The 23,815-nt window shown below is 34.1% G+C and overlaps 1 protein-coding gene across 6 annotated transcripts in view; it reads right to left on the reverse strand.

The window, feature by feature from the left end:
- LOC123555048 (GTPase-activating Rap/Ran-GAP domain-like protein 3) overlaps positions 1-23,815 on the reverse strand; it is a 160,042-nt gene that overhangs the window by 47,546 nt on the left and 88,681 nt on the right. The window contains exon 1 of one of the 6 annotated variants that reach the window (XM_045345637.2): positions 12,740-12,930. The exons of the other annotated variants lie outside the window; for them this stretch is intronic. Within the exon in view, the coding sequence (XP_045201572.2) occupies positions 12,740-12,915 (176 nt within the window). The 5' untranslated portion in view covers positions 12,916-12,930. Of the gene's footprint in view, positions 1-12,739; positions 12,931-23,815 lie in introns of those variants that run through there. 6 annotated transcript variants of the gene reach the window in all.

A 23,815-nucleotide genomic window follows, 5' to 3' on the forward strand; every position in this document is an offset into this window, starting at 1 on the left:
CACTTTTTAGTGATAAAATTTCAAATGAATCTCATTCTACAACGTTACATGCACGGATATCAGAAATACTAAGGCATCCATCTTTATTCTATATAAAAAAAAAGGCACAACACGTGTGTAAAATACATGTAAATATCCTTTTAGTATTACTAATGTCCAAACTGTCTAAAATTCCAAAAACCGTAAACAAAACTCTTTATTGAAACACAAAGGGTATTGTCTCTTATCGTATTCTTCACAATAGATCATCACATATGCTTGGTTAATGCTTTCTCTTAGTATTGAGATCTCTCAACTGAAGTGTTTAAATGTGCCTAATATAGGAGAGAGATACTCTCGCACTTTCTAGTAGGATTATTGGAAGAATACCGCGGCTTCAAAAGTCGCTGATAAATACCACAGCTTCTCAGCGATAAATTCCAAATCTATAACCATTTTTAATTTTGAAAGACCACGCTGCTGTCACAAATCGCTCGAAGCTCAAATGACATAACATTACTTTCAGATCATATTGTCACTGAAGAGCAATTTTATGTTATTCCACTAGAATTCTTTTTGCAAAGAAAAGGGTGTATCATCTAATTAATGTTCTAGGTATGTCGCCCTCAAAACTGACTAATTTGCACTAATGCAAAAGAGCCTTAACAAACAGCATAATATTATCTTAAAGTGACATCCGTCATGTGCCATATACAAAATGTTTGCGTCCATTATCTAAACTTTTGCAGTCTGTTTGTCAATATTTTCTCAGTATTTGACGACAAGCTCATAAATTCTTTAGAAATAAATACGCTATATCCGGACACATCTGTTGTCATGGAAATTGTATCTAATAACTGTATTTCAACACCACAAGCTAGTTTGATCTGCTGGTATTGTTTCCATATCACGTCAAATTTCATTATTGTGGTCTACAATTTCTAAGTAATAAACGGATCTTCCTAAGACACATTTATCTTCGTTTTTATACTTTCCAATTTATTCAAATACAGACTAGGAATAAGCTATCATTCCGAGCAAAGTAAGGCCGGATTATTCCGCACAATATAAGGTCAGAAGATAAACAGAACAATTTAAGAAGTTATCGACATAAAGGAACTTGCCACAAGATGTTGTTTGGTATTAAAACAGAAGAAAATACAAGATTGTTAAAAAAAATAAAAAAAAATAAAAAATAAAACAATAAAGAAATAAGAAACGGAAAGCACGATAACTGTAAATGTGGCAATGATTATCGTGTCGCATCATTTTATTATAAAACTGGTAGAACATATAATGTAGTGGCAAATTTTGCGCTGGTTTCTAATCATGTTTGTCTACAGATTACTTAAATATCTCACTTCTTTCCAAATTGTTATAGGTTCGTTTAAGGGTCTGAAAATATATTTATTCCTGAAATATCTTCTACCCGTATATAATTTAACCGAATAAGAGATGTACTACAATTCAACAATCATTATTATACCAATTAGCTATAAAAATTTACTAATACTTCAAAGGATATATAGAGTTCAGAAACTAGCAATATAAAATAATATATATGTTCCTTCAGAAAACAGTTTTTAGAGTATAAACAGGATTATGATATTTACTGTATATTTTCGTTTCGTCTTACAAGGCTATAAATGAATCTAGAAATGTGTCTACAGCATACGGATGTCCTCGTTTTGTGATGTTCCGACGCAAGAGTGTGAGTCTGTGGCACCTTGACACTTTAGAACTCTGAACTTATGGACTGGAAAAAGCGTACCTTCAAATAATTGTAATCTTGACCTTTCAGCTATAGGGCTGGGGCTTCAATGCAACACATTGTCTCTTTATGGAGAATGTTTGGACCAAGGTACTCGAATATCCATCCACTCGATTTTTACCTGATCTATAAAGTAGGGTAAAGATCTTTAACTGACACGGGAACGTAGTAAAGAAGAGGGAGTGTCCCAATGGAAACATATTAAAACCCAAACTATTTTTCTATTGAAGTTATTTTACCATCAACGGAAACGTATGCAAATCAGAAGGCATTTGCATACGCAAGAGGACACACGAGAGAATTGCCATTGTATGATAAGAACGTATTTTCCTTGTTGTTTACGATCATCTCCATATGTGGTTTTCAATAATTTGTCATTCATTCATGGCAAGGTTATTCTTCGTATTCAAACAAGGTATTTTACAGAGATTCACACTGGCCATAGCTTTATCAGATCAAGTGGTTCCAACGTTGTTTGAGCGGTGAATTTTACGCCGATCAGATGGAGAAATATGGCCGATACTACAAATTTCAGGTACTGTAAGTATGACTTAAAGGAATTTCTACCCGTTAAATAACGAATCAAATGAAAACGATGGGTGCACCTGGAGCGCAAATGTGTCGATGTTTTAGTACATATGTCCATTTAGCTGAGATCTGTGCCGTTTATTCAAACACTTATGTACATTCCGGCGGGGGAAGGGGATTTTTGACAGTTTCTGACAATATCGCCTCAAATATAGTGTTTATCGGGAACAAGTAACTGTTAAAACACTTTTTATGTAAAGGGCTACTTCTTTAAACAAAGCGTGTGTATTTCAATAAAATTATTCAGCGTTGTTTCTGAAAAATCGGCCGAAAACCTAATGCAACGCCGTTTCGAGTGGGTCGCAATGCAACGCAATCAAGTGGATACCGTTCTCTGTCTTACTTGCGAAGTCTTATCCGTCTTAAAAACCGTCATTAAAGCCTAACAATAAATAAATTTAGAGAGTTTTATATCATTATAATGATTCCGCCATTTCTAATATATTGTACTTTTACATTTTTATGCTCGCTTAACATTTAACATATTTTTGCGGACATTGTCAAAAAACATCAACACAAAAACATAAAGCAAGGATGAACATCGAACAATATCACCAAGTAAATAAAAGTAATAGTTCGTAAAAATTAGAACCAGTTCACGGATATTTATCTCCTCCACGAATGTTATTAAACAGCATACCAAAATCGGGTTGACTCTTTAAATCAGTATAGTTACAGTTGGTTACTTTTAAGTCCCTTAAAACCAATACATTTCGAGTTCATTACTGATTTATTGTGCATTTAAGCTGTTCATACAAAATAAATAAAATTTGGCCCATGATAAAAGTATTGATCAGTTGTTTGTACATATTTTCATTCATATTCCTGTGGTAGCGTTCATTTATTTTCAGAGAGATAAATCACAGAGAACGTTAAAACTGGCCAGGGAAAAGACAATATTTTATTTGTCCTCCATAAAACAAAAACGACGTAATAAAACTCTATGGCTGCCGTTCAAATATGAAAATACAAATGAAATACAGACACCAATGAAAGAAAATAAAACGGGACCAGCACTGCTAATAGAGATGTGTCATTAAACAAACGATTAAGAGCGTTTTCTCCATATCCTCAAAGTGAATAAAAATTTTAAAAAATCAACCGAAAATACTGCTTATTCCAACTTCAAGCACCAAAATATCAAGAAAAAAACCTGTTCACAATAAGGTATTAAAAGAGAGAGTTTTATGTGATGAAATGTTTGAAGAATTAATAGAGGAAGAGACAGATTTTTAGACAATGCAAGCGACAAGGCTATCCTGAGACAACTTTCTGAAGCAAAAGATACATTATTTTACAATATTTTAACTCTTATCAATTCGAATAAGTAGAATAAGTACCCGTTGGCAAACATCGCTTTTCTTCTTTGGTAAGAGACAGTTAAATAGTACAACTGTGGCACATCTCTATTAGTATTGCTGGTCCGTTTTTTGGTGTCTGTATTTCATTTGTATTTTCATTTTTAAACGGCGACCATAGAGGTTTATTACGTCGTTTCTGTTTTATGGAGGACAAATGAAATTTTGTATTTTCCCTCAGTGGCCAATTTTAACATCCTCTGATATATATCTGTCTGAAAATAAATGAACGCTACCACAGGAATACGAACGAAAATATGTACAAACAACTGATCAATACTTTTATCATGGGCCAAATTTTATTTATTTTGTATGAACAGCTCAAGTGCACAACAAATCAGAAATGAAATCGCAATGTATTGGTTTTAAGGGACTAAAAAAGTAACCAACTGTAACTATACTGATTTAAAGAGATTTTTTTTATGTTTTTGCGTTGATGTTTTTTGACAATGTCCGCAAAAATATGTTAAATGTTAAGCATAAAAATGTAAAAGTATAATATATTAGAACTGGCGGAATCATTATAATAATATAAAACTCTCTAACTTTATTCATTGTTAGGCTTCAATGACTGTTTTTTTTAAGACGGATAAGACTTCGCAAGTAAGACAGAGAACGGTATCCACTTGATTTCGTTGCATTGCGACCCACTCGAAACGGCGTTGCATTAGGTTTTTGGCTGATATTTCACAAATAACCATGAGTAATTCTATGAAAATTCACACACATTGTTTTAAGAGGTAGCCCTTTACATAAAAAAAGTGTTTTAACAGTTACTTGTTCCCGATTAACGCTAAATTTGATGCGACATTGTCAAAAACTGTCAAAAATATCCTTCCCCCGCCGGACTGTACATAAGTGTTTGAATAAACGGTGCAAATCTCAGCTAAATGGACATATGTGCTAAAACATATACACATTTGCGCTCCAGGTGCACCCATCGTTTTCATTTGATTCGTTATTTAACGGGTAGAAATTCCTTTAAATCATACTTACAATGCCGGAAATTTGTAGTATCGGCCATATTTCTCCATCTGATCGGCGTAAAATTCACCGCTCAAACAACGTTGGAACCACTTGATCTGATAAAGCTATGGCCAGTGTGAGATTGGCTGTGGAATAACTGATCAAAATGTACATAATAAAAATAACAAAGCGAGTAAATTCTTGTTTAAAGTTGATGCCTATGGAAAAGTATCAGCGCGGTAATAATAAATCATTGAACACATTCATTTATAAAACAAGAGCTGCCAGAAAGACAGCGCGCTTGTCTAAATAAAATTGTTTACCTACATAATATTACAGCGAAACTCCCACGGATCCAAAGTTTTACTTCGAGATAACTGAAAGTCGACTTTAACTGATATTTCGAGACAGGAGTTGAAGATGACTCCGAGATAGCCGGCATTTTGAGAAAAGCATCTTCGATATATCGATATTCAACTGCATATATAATGATATAGTAAATGTGAAAAATGGTTAATTTTTAATGCGTTAGCAATGTGAGGATTGGGTAGGGATAGGTATTGGGCATTAGGGAATCCAAGAAATAACAATTGTTAGATTGAGACATGTAAAAATAATTTTGTTGAGAGGAGGTGGGGTTATAGCGGTGTGTGAGTGTGGTATGTGCAAGGTTGGGGAAATGGGTGGGGGAATGGCTGAAAATTACCTGGATCTTAAGAATTCATATGAGATATAATTAGTTGTGAGAACTGTATAAAAGTGTTTTGGATTGGGTAGTGTGGTGGGAGTAGGTGTAAGCTGGGGAATAAGGAGGGAAACATGACTTGTGTGTTGTGTTTACTGGGGGGTAGCGAGTGTATAAGGCAATCCAAGAAAGATAAGTTAGTGTGGAGAATCAAAAACAACGCAATTGATGTCTTTCCCTTACCAAGACCGATTCTTTTGTGAAATTCGGTGATGATAGGTACATTTGTAAAAAAAAAAAACGATCAAGAACATTCGCTGCTCGATATCCTACTTTATATTATCGATTCGGATTTATCGGTCTTATATAAATGTGATTTTCTGTTAGATTTTATTTTCATTCAACATGAAACTCCAGAATTACGTCGTATTTGAAACATTTGTTTAGAATATGTAATATCTGGTGTTCACTGGTGAAAGATATCATCAGCTTAGCTGCTTACATGTAATAACAAACATATCTTGTTATGTCCATGTATTTTAAATGGGTCAAAAAGTTACCTATTTGGCCCTAGCAACCACTGATGATTACTGTACATATTGTTATATTTCGATAATGTACTGAAAACCACGCAATATTAAATCATTTACCTTGTATACCTGTATATGAAATCCAAAGGTGCATAACATTTAAAAAAAGCATCACGAAAACACTTTTATTTCCACAAATTGTAACTTATTTTTTTTACAGGACAAAGGAGTGTTTGTGAAAACAATTAAAGAAACAGTTTTATTACCGCAAGGACAATCAAGAGTGTTTTGTTGAAACAATCAATGAAACAGTTTTATTTTCTCATAAAAATCGAGTTCTTTCCTGCCAAACTGATGGGAGACTAAATTGCTTGTTCACATTTATCTGTCTGTAATTGATGTATTCCAACTAAACAAGAAATGGTCGTGTCTCTATCCTGTTTTAATCTCTCGGTCAGCATTTTATAGCTCGTACGCTTTTTCACATGGCACTTTTATCACTTTTTTGCCTAACGTTCAGACATTAATTAAAAGACATTACAGTAGTAACGAAGTTCATTTATCTGTAAAAGGTTAACGTACGAACGAACAATGTCAAAGCTAGATGTGACACCGGGTACTGTACAGTAGCTTGTCAACTAACTCGCCCTTATCAAGCTGCATCTGAACTAAGACGGCATATCAGAGGGTAAACTATTTTTTCGCCTCCTCTTTAACATTGCCAGACAAGACAAGGGGCTGTAGCTCCCCTGTGCAGACCCCAGGTATAATCACACACTTGTAATTGTTTAACTGTAACTTGCGTAGGAATGTATCAACACATGATTTGCCGTTAAGAATTTGGGGCACAATAAAACTGAACATTTTCGAGAATACTGTAAGTGCAATTATGTCGTGATACTTACCTTAGTACAGTCAAACCATAAGACCACCCGTGGGAGAGCCAAAATGTCGTCTTTACTTGGAAGTGGTCTTTTTGCACAGGTTAAAATACACTGTAAATGTTAAAATGGGAAACAAAATAAGTGTCTTCAGAGCCAGGTGGTCTCTGTTCAGAGGTGGTCTTTAACATAGGTTTGACTGTATACTAATATCGTGTTCAATTGCGACTTCATTTTCGAGAGATTCGTATTTATTATCCAGATTAAACATTAAACAATACTCGACTTTAAGACGAATACGTAAACATCAAAAATAAAAGCATTAATTGGTCGGGTATCATTCATTACCCATAAGTCAGTGTCCTCAACGTACATCGACCATCCTGTTCCATTGTGCAATAGTTCATGTGCTCGAAAGTCATGAAATTAGATTATAAGGCCGTTTCTCATCACTAATGTGTGAAATTAATCAACGTAAGGATAGGCCGGTCAATGTATCTATAGTCTTGCAGTTGCTTTGTCTGAAACAGCAGTAAATTGTATATCAAATACAAAATGTAGTACTTATCTATCAGAATGAAAGGTGTATAAGTCAGCTGGTGAATGAGGCAATCGACCACGATGTTTACTGATTTAGAAATTGATACTTAGCTGTTCCTCTGATTACATTGTGTCTTGATAATGTTATATGATCTAAGAGTCAATTTGGATCCATTGAAAGGATTATGGATATGGATTTATTACATTGTAATAACATTATGTGTTACCCTGTCGGCACCATATGTTGTAAAAAGCATATTAATACATAAGTCCTTTTATAAATCGCCAGTCCATAGCTTGTGCAATATTACAAAATTTATGTATATTCAACACATGTATACTGGATATATTCAACAATTGTTAATTGGAACAAAAATGAAAATAAAATACTTCTTAATGGCTTTCTTAGCCAATAGTCAAAACTATTGCCCTTCCGTCCTTCGCACCTCAGGCAATAGGTTTGACTTTTTACCGGCAAGCCATTAAATATCTCAGATCTGTATATAATTTAGAAATACTATACACTATTCTCTCGATACCGTAATCATACACATACACTATAATAGACAAATAGAACAGATACCTTTTTTTCTAAAGTGTTTGAACCATGAAAAACAAAAACAATCATTCGGAATCATGTTTCATGTTTTACAAAATAGGAGTGACATGATAACTTTATTGACAGTTACTGTGATGTGGCCAAGGGGAAAAATAAACATATGAGCCGCACCATGAGAAAACCAACATAGTGCATCTGCGGCCAGCATGGATCTAAACCAGCCTGCGCATCCGCGCAGTCTGGTCAGGATCCATGCTGTTCGCTAATAGTTTCTCTAATTCCAATAGGCTTTGAGAGCAAACAGCATGGATTCTGATCAGACTGCGCGGATGCACAGGCTGGTCTGGATCCATGCTGGTCGCAAATACATTATGTTGGTTTTCTCATGGTGCGGCTCATATATTGTAATAGTTCTTCTTACAGATCAACATATTGTGTGTTGCTGTTAATGTGTCGTTAAGACACAATTGGATTCGAAAATAATTGATGAATTAAAGCGTTTTAGGCATATTGAACTTTCTTACAATTCAAAATGAAATGAAACGGGCTTAATTTAGAAGAAAATTAGGGACAGGTTGTCCTATTTCTATATCGAAATGGACCTTTCACAAACACAACTTCTAAATATTTTTCTTACAGGTTGTATATTGTTTAGAAAGTATACTTGTACTTTTTATTTCACAGCCCTTGTTCTCTACAAAAGCAATCATTACAAGAAAAACCTTAATTTTAATAACTTAAATTTTTATACTTTAAGTAACATTAATGTCATAGGTCTGTAGTATCAGTGTAAATTATATTTTATATTCCAATATTTTAATGTGCATTTTCCTCTATGACCTATACATTGAAATACAATACTCTACTGACGGATGCCGTACCATACTTATCCGATAACATCGCATAACCCTTCCCGTGAACTTTTCTGTTATTGTTGTCCGCCATTACCTAATAGATAGATTGATATACATTGTACTGTTATAAATATTATGTATCATATATTTACAGGTACGTTCTATCTAATATTTTATACGCACTATATATGTAATGTCTTAGTTAAGTCATACATTGTTTTATACTGCAATTGTAATATGCTTTTAATGAGAAATCGTATGTAATGTTTTACTTAAACCCCTTTGTTATTGTTATCCGCTATTATCTAATAGTTAGATTGATAGACATTGTATTGCAATAAATATATTATATATATATTTCCAGACTTCCTCGGACAGAACCCAAATAGCATAAAAGTCCCCCTTGACATTAACCTATACAATATATAAACGGCCTGTAAACAAAGAAATATACTGATAAAATCAGCTAAAAGAAATGTTTTACCCTATTTCGCTTCCGACTTGAATTTGACTGAAATCAATTCAAATATTTAAATGTGAAAGTTTAATTTACAACAAAGCCTTAATATGAATAAAATATTTAGAGGAAAAATAGCTTTTTATCTCTCTAAAGCTAACATAAGCAATAAAATTTGTAAATAAAACCCATTGAAAGTAAGGCTTCAAAACAACATTTAGCTATTATATTTTTCTAATAGGGAGTTTTCATTAGATAAACCGTTCTTTGCAGTTGACACTTTCATTATGATTTTGAAGCTTAAATTAAAGTAATAAGATATAACACGATCAACTTTGGTTATTACATTTATTTTTTCAGAAAAAGAAAAACAACAACAGACAGCTTGATTTCGCGTTTAAAGCAATAATCACATTTCGTATAAATGAACATACATTGTATATTGTTGTACTAGGGTATAAAACAGTAATCTCTGGAACAAACATGTGACAACAACCTCATAAACAATAGGACCATGATGGTCCTGAATCGCTCACCTGTCCCAACATGACCCAGTTTTGAACTGAGTATGACCTCGTTTTTTTCTATTATTTGGCATAGTGACCTAGTTTTTGAGCTCATGTGACCCAGTTTTGAACCTGACCTAGATATCATAAAGATGAACATTCAGACCAACTTTCATACAGATCCCATGAAAAATATGGCCTCTAGAGAGGTCACAGGATTTTTTCATTATTTGACCTACTGACCTAGTTATTGATGACACGTGACCCAGTTTCAAACCTGATCTAGATATCATCAAGGAAAACATTCTGACCAATTTTCATGAAGATCCATTCAAAAGTATGGCCTCTAGAGAGGTCACAAGGTTTTTCTATTATTTGACCTACTGACCTAGTTTTTGAAGGCACATAACCCAGTTTCGAACTTGACCTAGATATCATCAAGGTGAACATTCTGACCAACTTTCATACATATCCCATTAAAAACATGGCCTCTAGAGAGGTCACAAGGTTTTTCTATTTTTAGACCTACTGACCTAGTTTTTAACCACAGTTGACCCAGTTTCGAACTTGGCCTAGATATCATCAAGGTGAACATTCAGACCAACCTTCATACAGATCCCATGAAAAATATGGCCTCTAGAGAGGTCACAAGGTTTTTTTATTTTTTGACCTACTGACCTAGTTATTAACGGCACGTGACCTAGTTTCGAACCTGACCTAGACATCATCAAGGTGAACATTCTGACCAATTTTCATGAAGATCCATTCAAAAGTATGACCTCTTGAGAGGTCACAAGGTTTTTCTATTTTATAACCTATTGACCTAGTTTTTGACTGCAGCTAACCCAGTTTCGAAACTGACCTATATATCATCAAGATGAACATTCAGACCAATTTTCATACAGATCCCATGAAAAATATGGCCTCTAGAGAGGTCACAAGGTTTTTCCATTATTTGACCTACTGACCTAGTTTTTGAAGGCACGTAACCAAGTTTCGAACTTGACCTAGATATCATCAAGGTAAACATTCAGACTAACTTTCATACAGATCCCATTAAAAACATGACCTCTAGAGAGGTCACAAGGTTTTTCTATTATTTGACCTACTGACCTAGTTTTTGAAGGCACGTGACCCAGTTTCAAACTTGACCTAGATATCATTAAGGTAAACATTTTGACCAATTTTCATGAAGATCTTATGAAAAATATGGCCTCTAGAGAGGTCACAAGGTTTTTCTATTTTTAGACCTACTGACCTAGGTTTTGACCACACGTGACCCAGTTTCAAACCTGACCTAGATATCATCAAGATAAACATTCTGACCAACTTTCATAAAGATCCCATGAAAAATGTGACCTCTAGAGAGGTCACAAGCAAAAGTTTACGCAAGGACGCACGGACGCACGGACGGACGCACGGACGACGGACGCTGCGCGATCACAAAAGCTCACACTGTCACTTTGTGACATGTGAGGTAAAAAGCTTTCGTGAATGAATTAAATCTTCAATTACATCGAAATTTATTTATAAACCTTGTATAGCACTGACAAACCATTGCATGGCTTTACGGTGTATAATGTAAATGGGTACTTTTTTGACGTGAATTTGGAAAAGCCGTTACACTCGGCAACATTACTTAAGTATGAGAAACAAGGCGCAAGTTTTTGATTTTTAAATACACCCAATCTGCTTCATAAATGTACGTAGTTCGTTATGATGTCATTTACAGCATGAGGGTCCTCTTATATCCTAGTTGCAGGTGCGAATACGTTCAATAACTGATATTCATGCTCCTAGTTATTGAAAAAAAAAACGAATTAAATGTCGAGAGAATTTCAATTGTCCAATAACTGTTCACCCCTTCGTTATGTCACTTATGTGAAAACGTTAATTTTTACCAGATAAGATTCATGACAAGGCAAATATGTCCAGAGCATACTGATTGTCCAATTACTGTTCAGGCGAATCTTTTTACGTTACCCGCTTACAAGAACATAAATCTTTACTAGATAAGCCACTGATTGCTGTTACTTGTTATCAAAAAGCAACTACATTTGAATGTAATTCCAGCTAACCTTGGAAGCTAAGGGAAGTTAATCTTTAAAAAAATATCCCCCCCCCACGCAAAAAAAATTGTATGTCCACACAAAAATCCTTACCAGGTAGAGATAGGTCAAAATACACATCAAAATTGGATATAACATGCATGTTGTACTACAGAAAAGTGGTCACAATTTTTCACTACGACTAGTTATAAAATTGTTACAATATAAGCTATTTATAGTTACAACAAAGGGAAGTAATTCTAAAGAAGGGACACTCCGTCTCATGATTGTGTACAATTGTGCCAAGTTACATCAAAATCCCTCCATGCATGAAGAAGAAATGCTCCGAACAATGACATTTTTGTATCTGACTTTTGGCCTCTAAGTGTGATCCTGACTTTAGACCTAGGGATCTGGTTCTTGCGCATGAAACTCCGTCTTGTGGTGGTGAACATTGCTGCCAAGTTATATCAAAATCCCTCCATGCATGAAGAACAAATGCTCCGGACAAAGATTTCATTCTTGTATCCTTTGACCTCCAAGTGTTACCTTGACCTTAGACCTAGGGACCTGGTTCTTGCGCATGACACTCCATCTTATGATGGTGAACAATTGTGCCAAGTTTCATCAAAATTCCTCCATGCATGAAGAAGGTATGTTCCGGACAACGTCTGTGGACGCCGCATGCCTATCCGCCCGCGCGCCCAACTGCCCACCAGGGGCGTTCCCATAATAAATCCCGTTTTTTTTCAAACGGGCGTATAAAAATCGCAAATATGAATGAGATAACCAGATTATTCTTTTTTGGTCGCGAATCTGTTAAGGCAGTGTGAAATGCTGTAAAAATTGTTGTAAAGTAATTTTGCTATTTTACGTACATGTATATAACTTTCTATTCATTTTCAACTGATCTTTCACAAATATATATCTGATATTTGTACTGCAACTTTAATTGCTGTTGTGGATACTAGTCTATTTCATTTTTATATAACGATATTTTGTTAAAGACACACCTACCTCAAAGCTCTGTGTCTATGAAACGAGTCCAAATATTGTGGTCTCAGTGAGACAGCTGTTGACTTGCTCTCGTGCGTATGTTGACGGAACCGATCTCGAAATGGAAGTAAAGAAAGGCATGGTTTGTCATTCACTGATTGTGAACGCGCTCTGAATCGAGATTTCAAACTCTCCATATTTGTTAAATGTTAGAAAAATTCAATCCATTTACTTCAAAAGTTAAATCCGACCACAGATTGTTATGTACGAAGCAAACTCTGGTTAGAAAGTGTTTTCTGCCGACGCTGTAACGTTTTTAGTAATGGTACCTTGTATCAAATATAGGATGCCAGCTATCGACGTTGTGCTTTAGTTACGGATATAGCAAAGTATCCACTAATTGGAAGATTCTGTAAAACATGATAAGCTTGCTAATGGTTGTTCTAAATATAACAAATAATGGAACTTCGATTACAATCAACGCCGACAAGAACACATATTTCCGGTATGAAATAGCATTCGAAAACTTGAATGGTAATTGTTCACAATAGCGTAAATTCCTGTCGCTTTCAGATCAGAACATATAAAAGGGGAGAAATATACCGATACATACAACTCCAGGCTGACTGCAGTCAGAACATAAAATTGAAAATAACAAACAGCAGGTTATAAGTGTATGAAAGCTCAGCTAATCATTTTCAATTTAATCTAACTGCAGTCAATCTGGCAGATTTTGCATTGCCACGAAACAAGCAATTTTCTCCTGAATGAGTGAAATTTGTGTTTGTGTTTAGCCGAAACATTTCCTTTAAATACTTCAAAAAGTGCCTTTGATTTTACATACTTCTGAATTATAATTGTGTTGTTTGTTATCAGTTTAAGATAATATTTTAAGTGAAAGTGTCTTTGTATTATCTGTATTAGGTTTTATAATACCGGTATCAGCATTTCTGTCTTAAAATAGTTCTGCCTGTTCTGATCGTTTTGTCTACAATGTAGAATGTGATCCCCGTCTTATTCCAAAGCATCCTGGCATTCTAAAAACTCAACCAGAATTAAAGACGTGGTCATGTGTTCGTTTTTTCTTTATTTGAAAAGTTTGTACATCAATAACTTTTTTATAGGAGTCTGTAGGAAAAATGAAAATATGATATGTTCGCATTACGACATAACGATGTACAGTTTAATGACCCTTCTCACAGCTGCAAACTTCTTCTGCCGCATGTTTAAATATAGACTGGCACTAGTCATTAGAGTCCTTCGAAACAAATATCTCTACCATAAAATTATCTTTAATAGCACTTTCTTGAAAAAATTACAATATCTATACTCTGATCTCTGGCTCTAACTGTTGAGATGAGCATAGAGACAAAATTGTAAAATGTCAGTGTCAGTATGAAGAAAAAAATTAACATTATTACAGCTTATTTGATCTCAACAGACTTTGTAAGTCTAGTTTAAATAAAACGAAATCAGAGATTCACAGATTTAAAGCCGTTTTCGTGATATAAATTTGACTGTTTTCACGTATTAACGCTTTTATTATGATATATAGTCTTTAGGGAGGCAGCAAAGTTCCCGGTATTATCTAATATCTAACACACAGGTTTCCTTTACTCTGAACATGATACCAACAACTCCTACTCTAAACATGATGAAATTTACAATAGATACTCTATTTCAGCACGCTGATACTGACTCCCGTTTTAAGCACGATGCCATTAACAACTGTAGGAGTTTTCCACTTTGATCACGAAGACACGATGATATTTACAACATGAGTTGACTCCTGATTGCAGCACGATGACATTCACAACATTAACAGACTCCCGGTGACAGCACAATGGTATTGACGACATGACATGAGAAACTTCCCGCTTTGAGCACTGTGACATTCATTCAAAACATGAGAAGACTTCAAAGAATTATCATATTCGCGACGTGATAAGGCTCCCGCTTTAGGCACGATAACATTCACAACATAAGAAGACTTCAAAGAATTATCATATTCGCGACGTGATGAGGCTCCCGCTTTAGGCACGATAACATTCACAACATAAGAAGACTTCAAAGAATTATCATATTCGCGACGTGATGAGGCTCCCGCTTTAGGCACGATGATATTCACAACATAAGAAGACTTCAAAGAATTATCATATTCGCGACGTGATGAGGCTCCAACTTTAGGCACGATAACATTCACAACATGACAATACTTCAAAGAATTATCATATTCACGACGTGATGAGGCTCCAACTTTAGGCATGATGATATTCACATCTTTACATAAGAAGACTTGCAGTTTAAGCACAATGACATTAACGGCGTCGTGATAAGACTCTACCCTAAAGCACGACAAGAGGAGACTCCGCCTTTAAGCATGATGGCATTGACGACATGAGAAGACGTCCACTTTAAACACGACGTGATTCACGGAAAAAATTGGTCGAATAAATTGCTAAAAATAACAGTAAATGTCACTTGGGACAATCGCAAACACCAGTTTTTGGTTAATTACTATTATGTGTTTATTATCCACTTAAACGTTAAAGAAAAACAACTTTAATCGCACCTACACAACTTTGAATCGCGATGTTTTTCAACTCACTGCTGAAAAAAACAACAACAAAAACACGTTTTTTTCGATTTTAATAGGAAAAGAAACTATTCCACTCTTAATCTCGCAAAAATATGTATCCAGACAACATTGTAACGAAGAAGACTTATGTTACAAACTTTATCACATTAATAACATCGCCATCCCCCGTGAGGATATAGAAAGCCTCATTTCTTTGTAAGATACGTGATTTCATACAGAAGGAAATGTCAAACATCTACGGCAATGGAGAAATTATTGCTACAATCGGAAATTATATTACTACATTCCTGGCACAAGAAAATGCTGAGATTATGTTGAACAATATGTTTCAATCCCGTTTCAATCCCAATTCCGTCGTTGTTATTAGTATGTTGTGTTCTTGTAAATGCTAACTATTATATACCTGAACTAATGTCGTTAAAGCTCCCCGCCCCCGCCGTTGCTATCTGTTATCAAATATCTGTCATTAGAATTTTAGTATTACAAGGACATTTTTAAGTAACAAAAAAAAAACTGGAATATTTAACGTTAAGGTTATAACTGTTGATAAATAGGCCAGATTTACAAACTATTACAACAGGACTGTCTGTAAGTTTCGTCATTTAGTTTGGATATCATTACTTTGATATAATATCTATGTCAGCAAATAATGATAAATTGACCACACTGTAAAATAAGGCATTGTTGCTCATATACATAGCACCTCCTTTCTTTGTGTTAACAATATAAATTGTTATGTTTGCATGTGTACACACATTTTATACAGAAATACATTTAAGTATACCTAAGAAATCTAAAGGTTCTAGAATAGCTTTGACTATTGCCCAGAAAGCCATTGAAAAAGTGTTTAATAACATGATATCAGAAATCAATTTTCATAGTTCTTTTAAAAATGTTTTGGCTTTAAAATCATTTTGACTTATTAGCCCACTAAACATAAATTATATATACACATAGTCATGTTACACAAATATTGACCGCCGATTTACGTACGGAGTCATGCCATACTTAGAATAAGCAGACCATTAGCTTAAACTCTGCTGAATGTTCATCGTCTTGACGTCGTTAAGAAAACTTTGTTCAAGAAATAAAAATGAACATAAAGAAAAACTCCCGCGAGTTGTTTTGCTGTCTCAAAAAGACACAAGACTTTACCAGTTAATATGTGAAATGAGCTTCGAGAAGGAATTATTCTCATGAACAGATCATGGTAAAACAAACAAATTGTACACCATTTTAATGAGATACATTTCATGTTAAAAATCTGTGTTTACACGAGGGATGTTCCATGTGCAATGGGACTGACCCCGGAATGTCCATGTATTGCATAGGAAGCACGGATAATTTACACTTTTATAAACGTAAACAGGTATAATAGTTTTCTCAGATTTTAGTATTCTGCAAAATTAGAAGGAAAGAAATATGAGAGCGTATGAAATATAGGTTTGTCACTAGAAAGGTCCGTTACAAGCTTTGCGTATGTAAAAATGTATCAGAAATTGTGTAATGCTGATGGGCAGAATGAAATGTCATATATGACAGTATGTCTAGATATTAATCACATGTCTCTGTTGCAGTTAAACACCAATTTCGACAGATCAGCAGCTGCTTCTGACGGGAGGAATAGGTCCGGCATGTCCCAAATGTACCTTATCCGCCAGACCTGATGTCATGTCATGAAAGTATTTTCTTTGTTCCTCACCGAAATTTCCTTTATCTGGAAGAGGTTTTGGATCATGCAGTAAGGTCTGCTATTTACGAGTGTATGTTAGGTATGCCTAATTATGAATATGTGTATAAAAAACAAGGGGGTGGTGGGGGTGGGGAAGGTGGAAACATCGCCTGTAAGGCATAAAACACTCCTCGTACAATTTTACATAAGAGTAATTCATTAAGCACTTTTTAATATATAACTTTAGCACTTGGAAACATTTGTCCTTAAACAAGTCTAAATCAATAGCTAGGTATACGAAATGAAAATGTCAGACATCCATAATTAACAGAAAACATGTGATTCATCTGTACACCCGTTAAAAGAACATCAATCATATATACCATATTGATCATTTCTTAGGTGGTTGATTACAGCAATAAAACTGCCATTGATACAAGTAACACTTCTTGTTCTAAATGCTTACAGAAACATGCATAAGATAGATGTAATATTATCAACATTTCCAAAACAATTAAAATCGTCTACGAAACAAAAAGAAGTATAAATAAGTTTTATTTTAGTTTATGCTTCAGGAGCGTGATATACGATAGAATTAAACATCAAAGTTTACTAATTGACTGATACAGATGAGAACTTTCTTTTATACTTTTGGGACCGCACAAACGTTTTTTTTTAATATATGTATATTCATACATTAATTGACATGACCTTATCTTAAAGAGATCTGAACTTTTTTTCTGCTACCAATCAGTAACTCCTGTTTCTTTTGACAATCTGTGTGGACGTGCTACTAGTTTACTGCGTTATTATAAGTTCTCGTGGTTGGGATTGGTCGGTCAAACTTTCTCTAGAGGGGTGTAATTTTGTCTAGACGAAAAGCTTCGTAATTCAATCACAGGTAATTACAGATAGAAATGTGAAGACAGAGACAAGATATAAGTCGGTCGGCCTGTAATTGCGCTGGTCGATGACAGTTATCTTATATATAACATATGGCTGAAGAAAGCTGCCAAAGATGATAAAAAGTAAGTCATGTGTATATATATTGACCAGAGGTTTTGTTTCACAGAGGTTAGATATTAAGGGATAGACCTCTCATGTGTCGGTGCGACGTTAAATCCAAAAAAAAAAAAAAAAAAAAAAAAAAATACATCCTCCCTATCCGTACCACTGATTTTTTACGTTCATTTTGAATGAACCGCAAAAGAAAATGCTCCAAAGAATCGGTAACTATAAGAAATGATTTTTTTTCAGAGTTCATGCAAAATGAATGGCAGAATATCATTGACGAATTAATTCAAGGATTTGCCCATCACATTTTGTGGTTTACTTCGCATGAACTCTCAAAAAATAATAATATTTCTTCTTAATTATCCCATTCATACAATTGCTAACATTACAATACAATGTACATGCAATCATGTCCATGTGTGAAGTAATACAAGCAATTAGGATTCTAATAAATAATCAATATATTAAGGATTGAATGATATGCGTTTCTACTTCTGGCAAATCCATGAATGGCAATAACGATTTTTTGATTTGCCAGAAGTCCCAATGCGGTTATTTTACATTTTCAAGTAACTTTCTACAATTTGAAAAAGAAACAGTAGTTTTTTTTTTTTTTATAAATTAATCAATCTTCGACTATCGATTTTTACAATAAGATAGAACATCCAAAACGACTCGCCCACGTTTAATTGTAATTCGACTTCTTGATATTTTTTATCAAATAGAAAAAGTGGAAACTCCACAGATCAAACTATTCTTAAACAAGGCAGTCTGAAAGACAGCTAAATCCCCCGCCACTGCTATGGATAGTGAAAGGGTAAATCTTTGATTTTAGCTGTGACCTTGACCTTGAACTGACATGGCTGACTCATGAATTCTGCACAACATCTTGATGAGGTGATCATTTGACCCAAGTTTCATAAAAATCCTTCAAGGGGTTTAGGAGATACAGAGCTGAAACCTTTGACCTTCAGTTGTGACCTTGACCTTGAGTTGACATAGCTGACTCATGAGTTCTTGATGAGGTGATCATTTGACCCAAGTTTGATGAAAATCCTTCAAGGGGTTTAGGAGATACAGAGTGGACACAAAATGGAAGGCTCAAACCTTTGACCCTTAGTTGTGACCTTGACCTTGAGCTGGCATGGTTCACTCATAATTTCTGCACATCATTGTGATGAGGTAATCATTTTACCCAAGTTTTATAAAATTCCTTCTATGAGATATAGAGCGGACACAAAATGGCAGGCTCAAACCTTTGACCTTGAGTTGTGACCTTGACCTTGAACCGACAAGGCTGACTCATGGGTTCTGCACATCGTCTTGATGAGGTGATCATTTGGTTCAAGTTTCATGAAAATCCTTCAAGGGGTTTTGGAGATATGGACCGGACACGATTTTGTTACGGACGGACGTTCTAACGAAACGGTCTTTATGTGACTCCCCCATTGTTCTCTCTATTGTTCTAACAGTCACATAAAAAGAAAAATAGTCACATAAACAGAACGGAATGAATGTCATCAAAGAGAAAGTACCGTTATGCAGTCACTTAACCATCATTTCGCGGGCACGGACGGACGGACGGAAGGACGGACGGACGGACGAACGCAGACAATTCCTATAATCTCTCCGCCACGGCGGGGGATTAATAAAAGGAAATCGCCTGGTATTTTATGTACAGCCTATTACCATAAACAATGTCAACTCGCCTGGTATTTCATCAAGCGTTCCAAGTCTTCTTCAGAAATATCAGCAAGCGTCGCTCAGTTACAAGCAAAATTGTATCTGTTTTCTTATTGATTAATCTTAAATATCCCCTTTGGCACTGTATTATTATGTTTTATTACGTAGCAATAATGTGCCTTTATGATACGTTGATGCTCCCTATGCTACAGTTAACAAAACATGCAACTGCTTTCATAATTGGATTGCAACGTTTATTGCAATGCAATTATAAGGCATTCATATTTGTATGTCTTTCTTTTTACTAAATATACAGCGATGTATATAGCTTGGCTGATGAGTAACACGGTAACTGAGACAAAGATGTTTATGTTCTCTTGCAGATATAAAGAAATAGTGTTTTTTTTTTCAAATTGCTTACTCTGACTTTATCCTAATTTGGACAAAAATATATTTACTAAATGAGAGTAATATTTCAACAGTGTTAGTCAAATGATTAACAAGACATCTGCAAAAACTAAATAATGCGTTAGAAGATTTGTTAAGTGAAATTCATGATGCGGTTATAAAAATATGATAATCTCATACATCTCATATTCTAGAAAACGTCGAAATAACTAAATTCATTGCCTGAATTATTTTTGTTCAACCTATAGTCGTGTATCGTACGCTTTACCTTCGAAACATTGTGTGTGTGTTTTCTGAGTCTGAGCCCTAGACGAAAACAGTACGTGCCTGTTTTAGATTTACAGCTGTAGAATGTCTATAAAAGATATGTATTTCGATATTACAACTGTAAAAGACCTGTAAGTGACAAATGACCAGAGCTACAACTGGAATTTACAAGTGTTAAATATTAATAATAAGGTCTCAAAAATACAGCTGCAAAAACTTTTTAGTTGGAGACACGTCTCAAAATCACACTTAGGGAAACGTGAATATTGTCCGCAATCTTTAATGCATTCGGCAGTATCACTGATATTCAGAAAGATACCACATCTTCTAAAAATCTGTAAATATATGTGACTTTTTAGACATATTTACCGTTTTTTTTTTTCATTTACTACAGCTGAATTAATGTTGTGATTTAAAATAAAGCAGTTTTAATTTGATAAAAAAACAACAACAAAAAACAACAACAATAAAGAATAAAAAAAGCAAAGAAAAACAACAACAACACCCCCCCCCCCCCCCCCCCCAAAAAAAAAAAACAACAACAACATGTCTCTTATTGTTAATAAAACAGGTCTTTAACAGGAGTTATATTTCGTACAATCTTTTCAGGAGAAAATGTACTCACGTCATCTGTTTACAACATTCTTTCACAAAATACATTAAAGTACGCATATTTACAGTAGACCTTGTACTATATATAAAGTTCTGACTATGTTATTGACAAAATACTGGCAGCAGCTGTTGAAGAAATTGAGCTGTTATCAAAATGTCATATTAGAAATATAGCCCGATTCATATCATTTAAAGTATATGGTCTCTCTTGTCTTAAAATGGACTGCCTGTATACAAATTGTTATAGATAATGGTTTATGAGAGCTGTTCATGTATTTCAAAGCCTTTTTTATGATATCAAAAGTCGGAATGAATTATTATCTGTTTTATGATATAAACACCTGTTCATAAAAGCTTCAGCTTTAAAGTTTGTTTAGGTATTAATTGCATTATTGACATTGAAAGTAGAATATTGACTTCCAAGGTTCCATTTTTCTTAAATTCATAATCAAATTAATGAACAATGAAATGATTTTATTAATTCAGAATAGACTGCGGGAGGTTCTTTGATAAATGACAAATAATGAACTTCATATCTAGTTTGGAGATACTTTTTAGGTTTTACGTGCATTTTATTGTTAATATAGGATTATGTTTGTCTACAATAATTTATGAGCTGTTAAAACACAACGCAGCATTTTATGATATATAAACACGTGACGTCATGAATAGCTGAAATACTAAAGTACATTTTTCATGACTTTCAATATATGACTATTTGAAAAAAAAAAACTTTTCTATTTTAAATGATGACTTAATATATATTTTTAATCATTTCTTATATTTTAGACTTTCCATATTATATAATAATTGGATGTATATGAATCACCCGTTACCCCTGCCACTACATAACACTTACGAAAATCAGTATAGTATATTGGTGTATATTTAGACCCTATTATTATAATTATACCAGTTAAAATGGCCGCAATTTTAATTCACCACGAGCCATTTGTAGCAAACAGCCTAGTACGTCTACAAAGACTTTGAACTTAGAAATGGTACTGACTGATAGCCCATACCTACCATATACAAACCAACAACTTTAATTATTCTATTATTATTATTTTTGTATAATATTGCTATCCTAATATTATGTTTCCCATGGATGGGAAATTGCCGATTTTCTATGGGAAACGGTCATTTTCCATGGAAAAATGGCTTTCCTACGGGAACGGTCATTTTCCATGGGAAACATTTGGACGATTTTCCATGGGAATTTCCCATGAGAAATACTTACTTTTTATTTTCATTTTAACTATCAGAAAACATCATAGCTGTCTTATAAAAATACCTGTATGGTACATGCTAATTAATTTGATGAAAAAAAGATTATATATTTAATTTTCCCATGTGAAAGAAATTCATAATTTCTATGGGAATCCCATAGGAAATTGTTCCTTAAGATGCGTTCATTTAGGAAAAACCTCCTATAGAAAATTTTTCCCTAGGGATGAATTATCCCTACAAAACAGATTTAAGAAATGCTAAAGGTAGAGATTTAAATCATTTGTTTTTGAGCTATTAGTATAACGACTTACTGCGACGGAGTGGACCGTTTGATTTTGCAGAAAGCTATAGTGATTTACTGCTAAATGTAGACTGAACTGACAGATTTACGGAAGCTATAATGATTTACTTCTAAAGTGGAATGAAACCGACAGACACTAACAAAGCTGAAGTGGAGATTAAAACACGTCGTTAATACTAGTTTGCGATTTTATTTGAGGTCTCCTTTCCAGACAATATATCTTTCCTTATGAAACCGACATTTAACATTATTTTAGTCGAATTGTTTCTCTTGTTGTTTTGTCTTCTGCAAAGACATGGAGTACATTTGTGTTTGGTTCTTGTGATTTTTTTCTCCTTTATTTTTATACGAGCATTCTTTGCTTTTTGTCCTTATAACGTGTATTTTAAAGGAATCACCAAGCGGTGATGATTAATTTCACTTATACTCTGTATTCCTGGCTTTGGAACATTGATGGAGATTAAGAGTTAGGCTTTCAGCCTTTGACTGTTGCATGGCGATCACCCATTGTGTTCTTTTATTTTATCCTTATTATTTATCCTACATAAATGTACTGTTGTAGGCTTTTGAGAGGCTGCGTTATTGGAATGTGTTTTTATTTATTAAGTTTTCACTGTACCAAAGTTACAAACTGTGTTGCAATATGACTTAACAATATACTCTGAAAATATGTTCGTTATAATAAATACCTACAAACTGACTGATTATTTTGAAGGTACATTCAGACAGGAAACATTAAAACTTTTTCTGTTATGACTGAATTGATATCACACAAGTGCGCTGCAATAACTTTTGACAAAAGTCTATGTAACCGTTTTGTTCAAATATAACTTACTTTTACAAGAACACAATAAAAACACTTAACAAACTCATTTCATGAAATTAGAAATCAGTTATGAAGTAGTTCAAGTGACAAGGTTTGACATACAAGAATCTAATTCATTATTTATCTCATAAGCCAAACACTCATAAAAGATAAAATAAATCACAAACTAATTTCTTTTCCTGTCATGGAACAACAGAGATCTCTTTTAAGAATGCCATATTTTGAGCAACTACTACATCTTCTGTGATCATACGAACGCATATTTCGTGAAAGCAACACGTGAAACATTACCATTATTTTTATTATGTTTGCTGAAGTATACAATTTGCTCTATATTTTAGATTAGAAGAAGAAATATTTATGAATTCTTCTTAAAACATTAAATTTTAATATTGGTCTATTTTACTGACTATATAAAACATTTAAAAATGCTGTACTTACGGCATTTCAGTCTTATTTCACCTGAGATGCAAACAAACCTGAAA

Source organism: Mercenaria mercenaria, chromosome 15 (genome assembly GCF_021730395.1).
Source record: "Mercenaria mercenaria strain notata chromosome 15, MADL_Memer_1, whole genome shotgun sequence".
NCBI classification, from domain to species: Eukaryota; Metazoa; Mollusca; class Bivalvia; order Venerida; family Veneridae; genus Mercenaria; species Mercenaria mercenaria.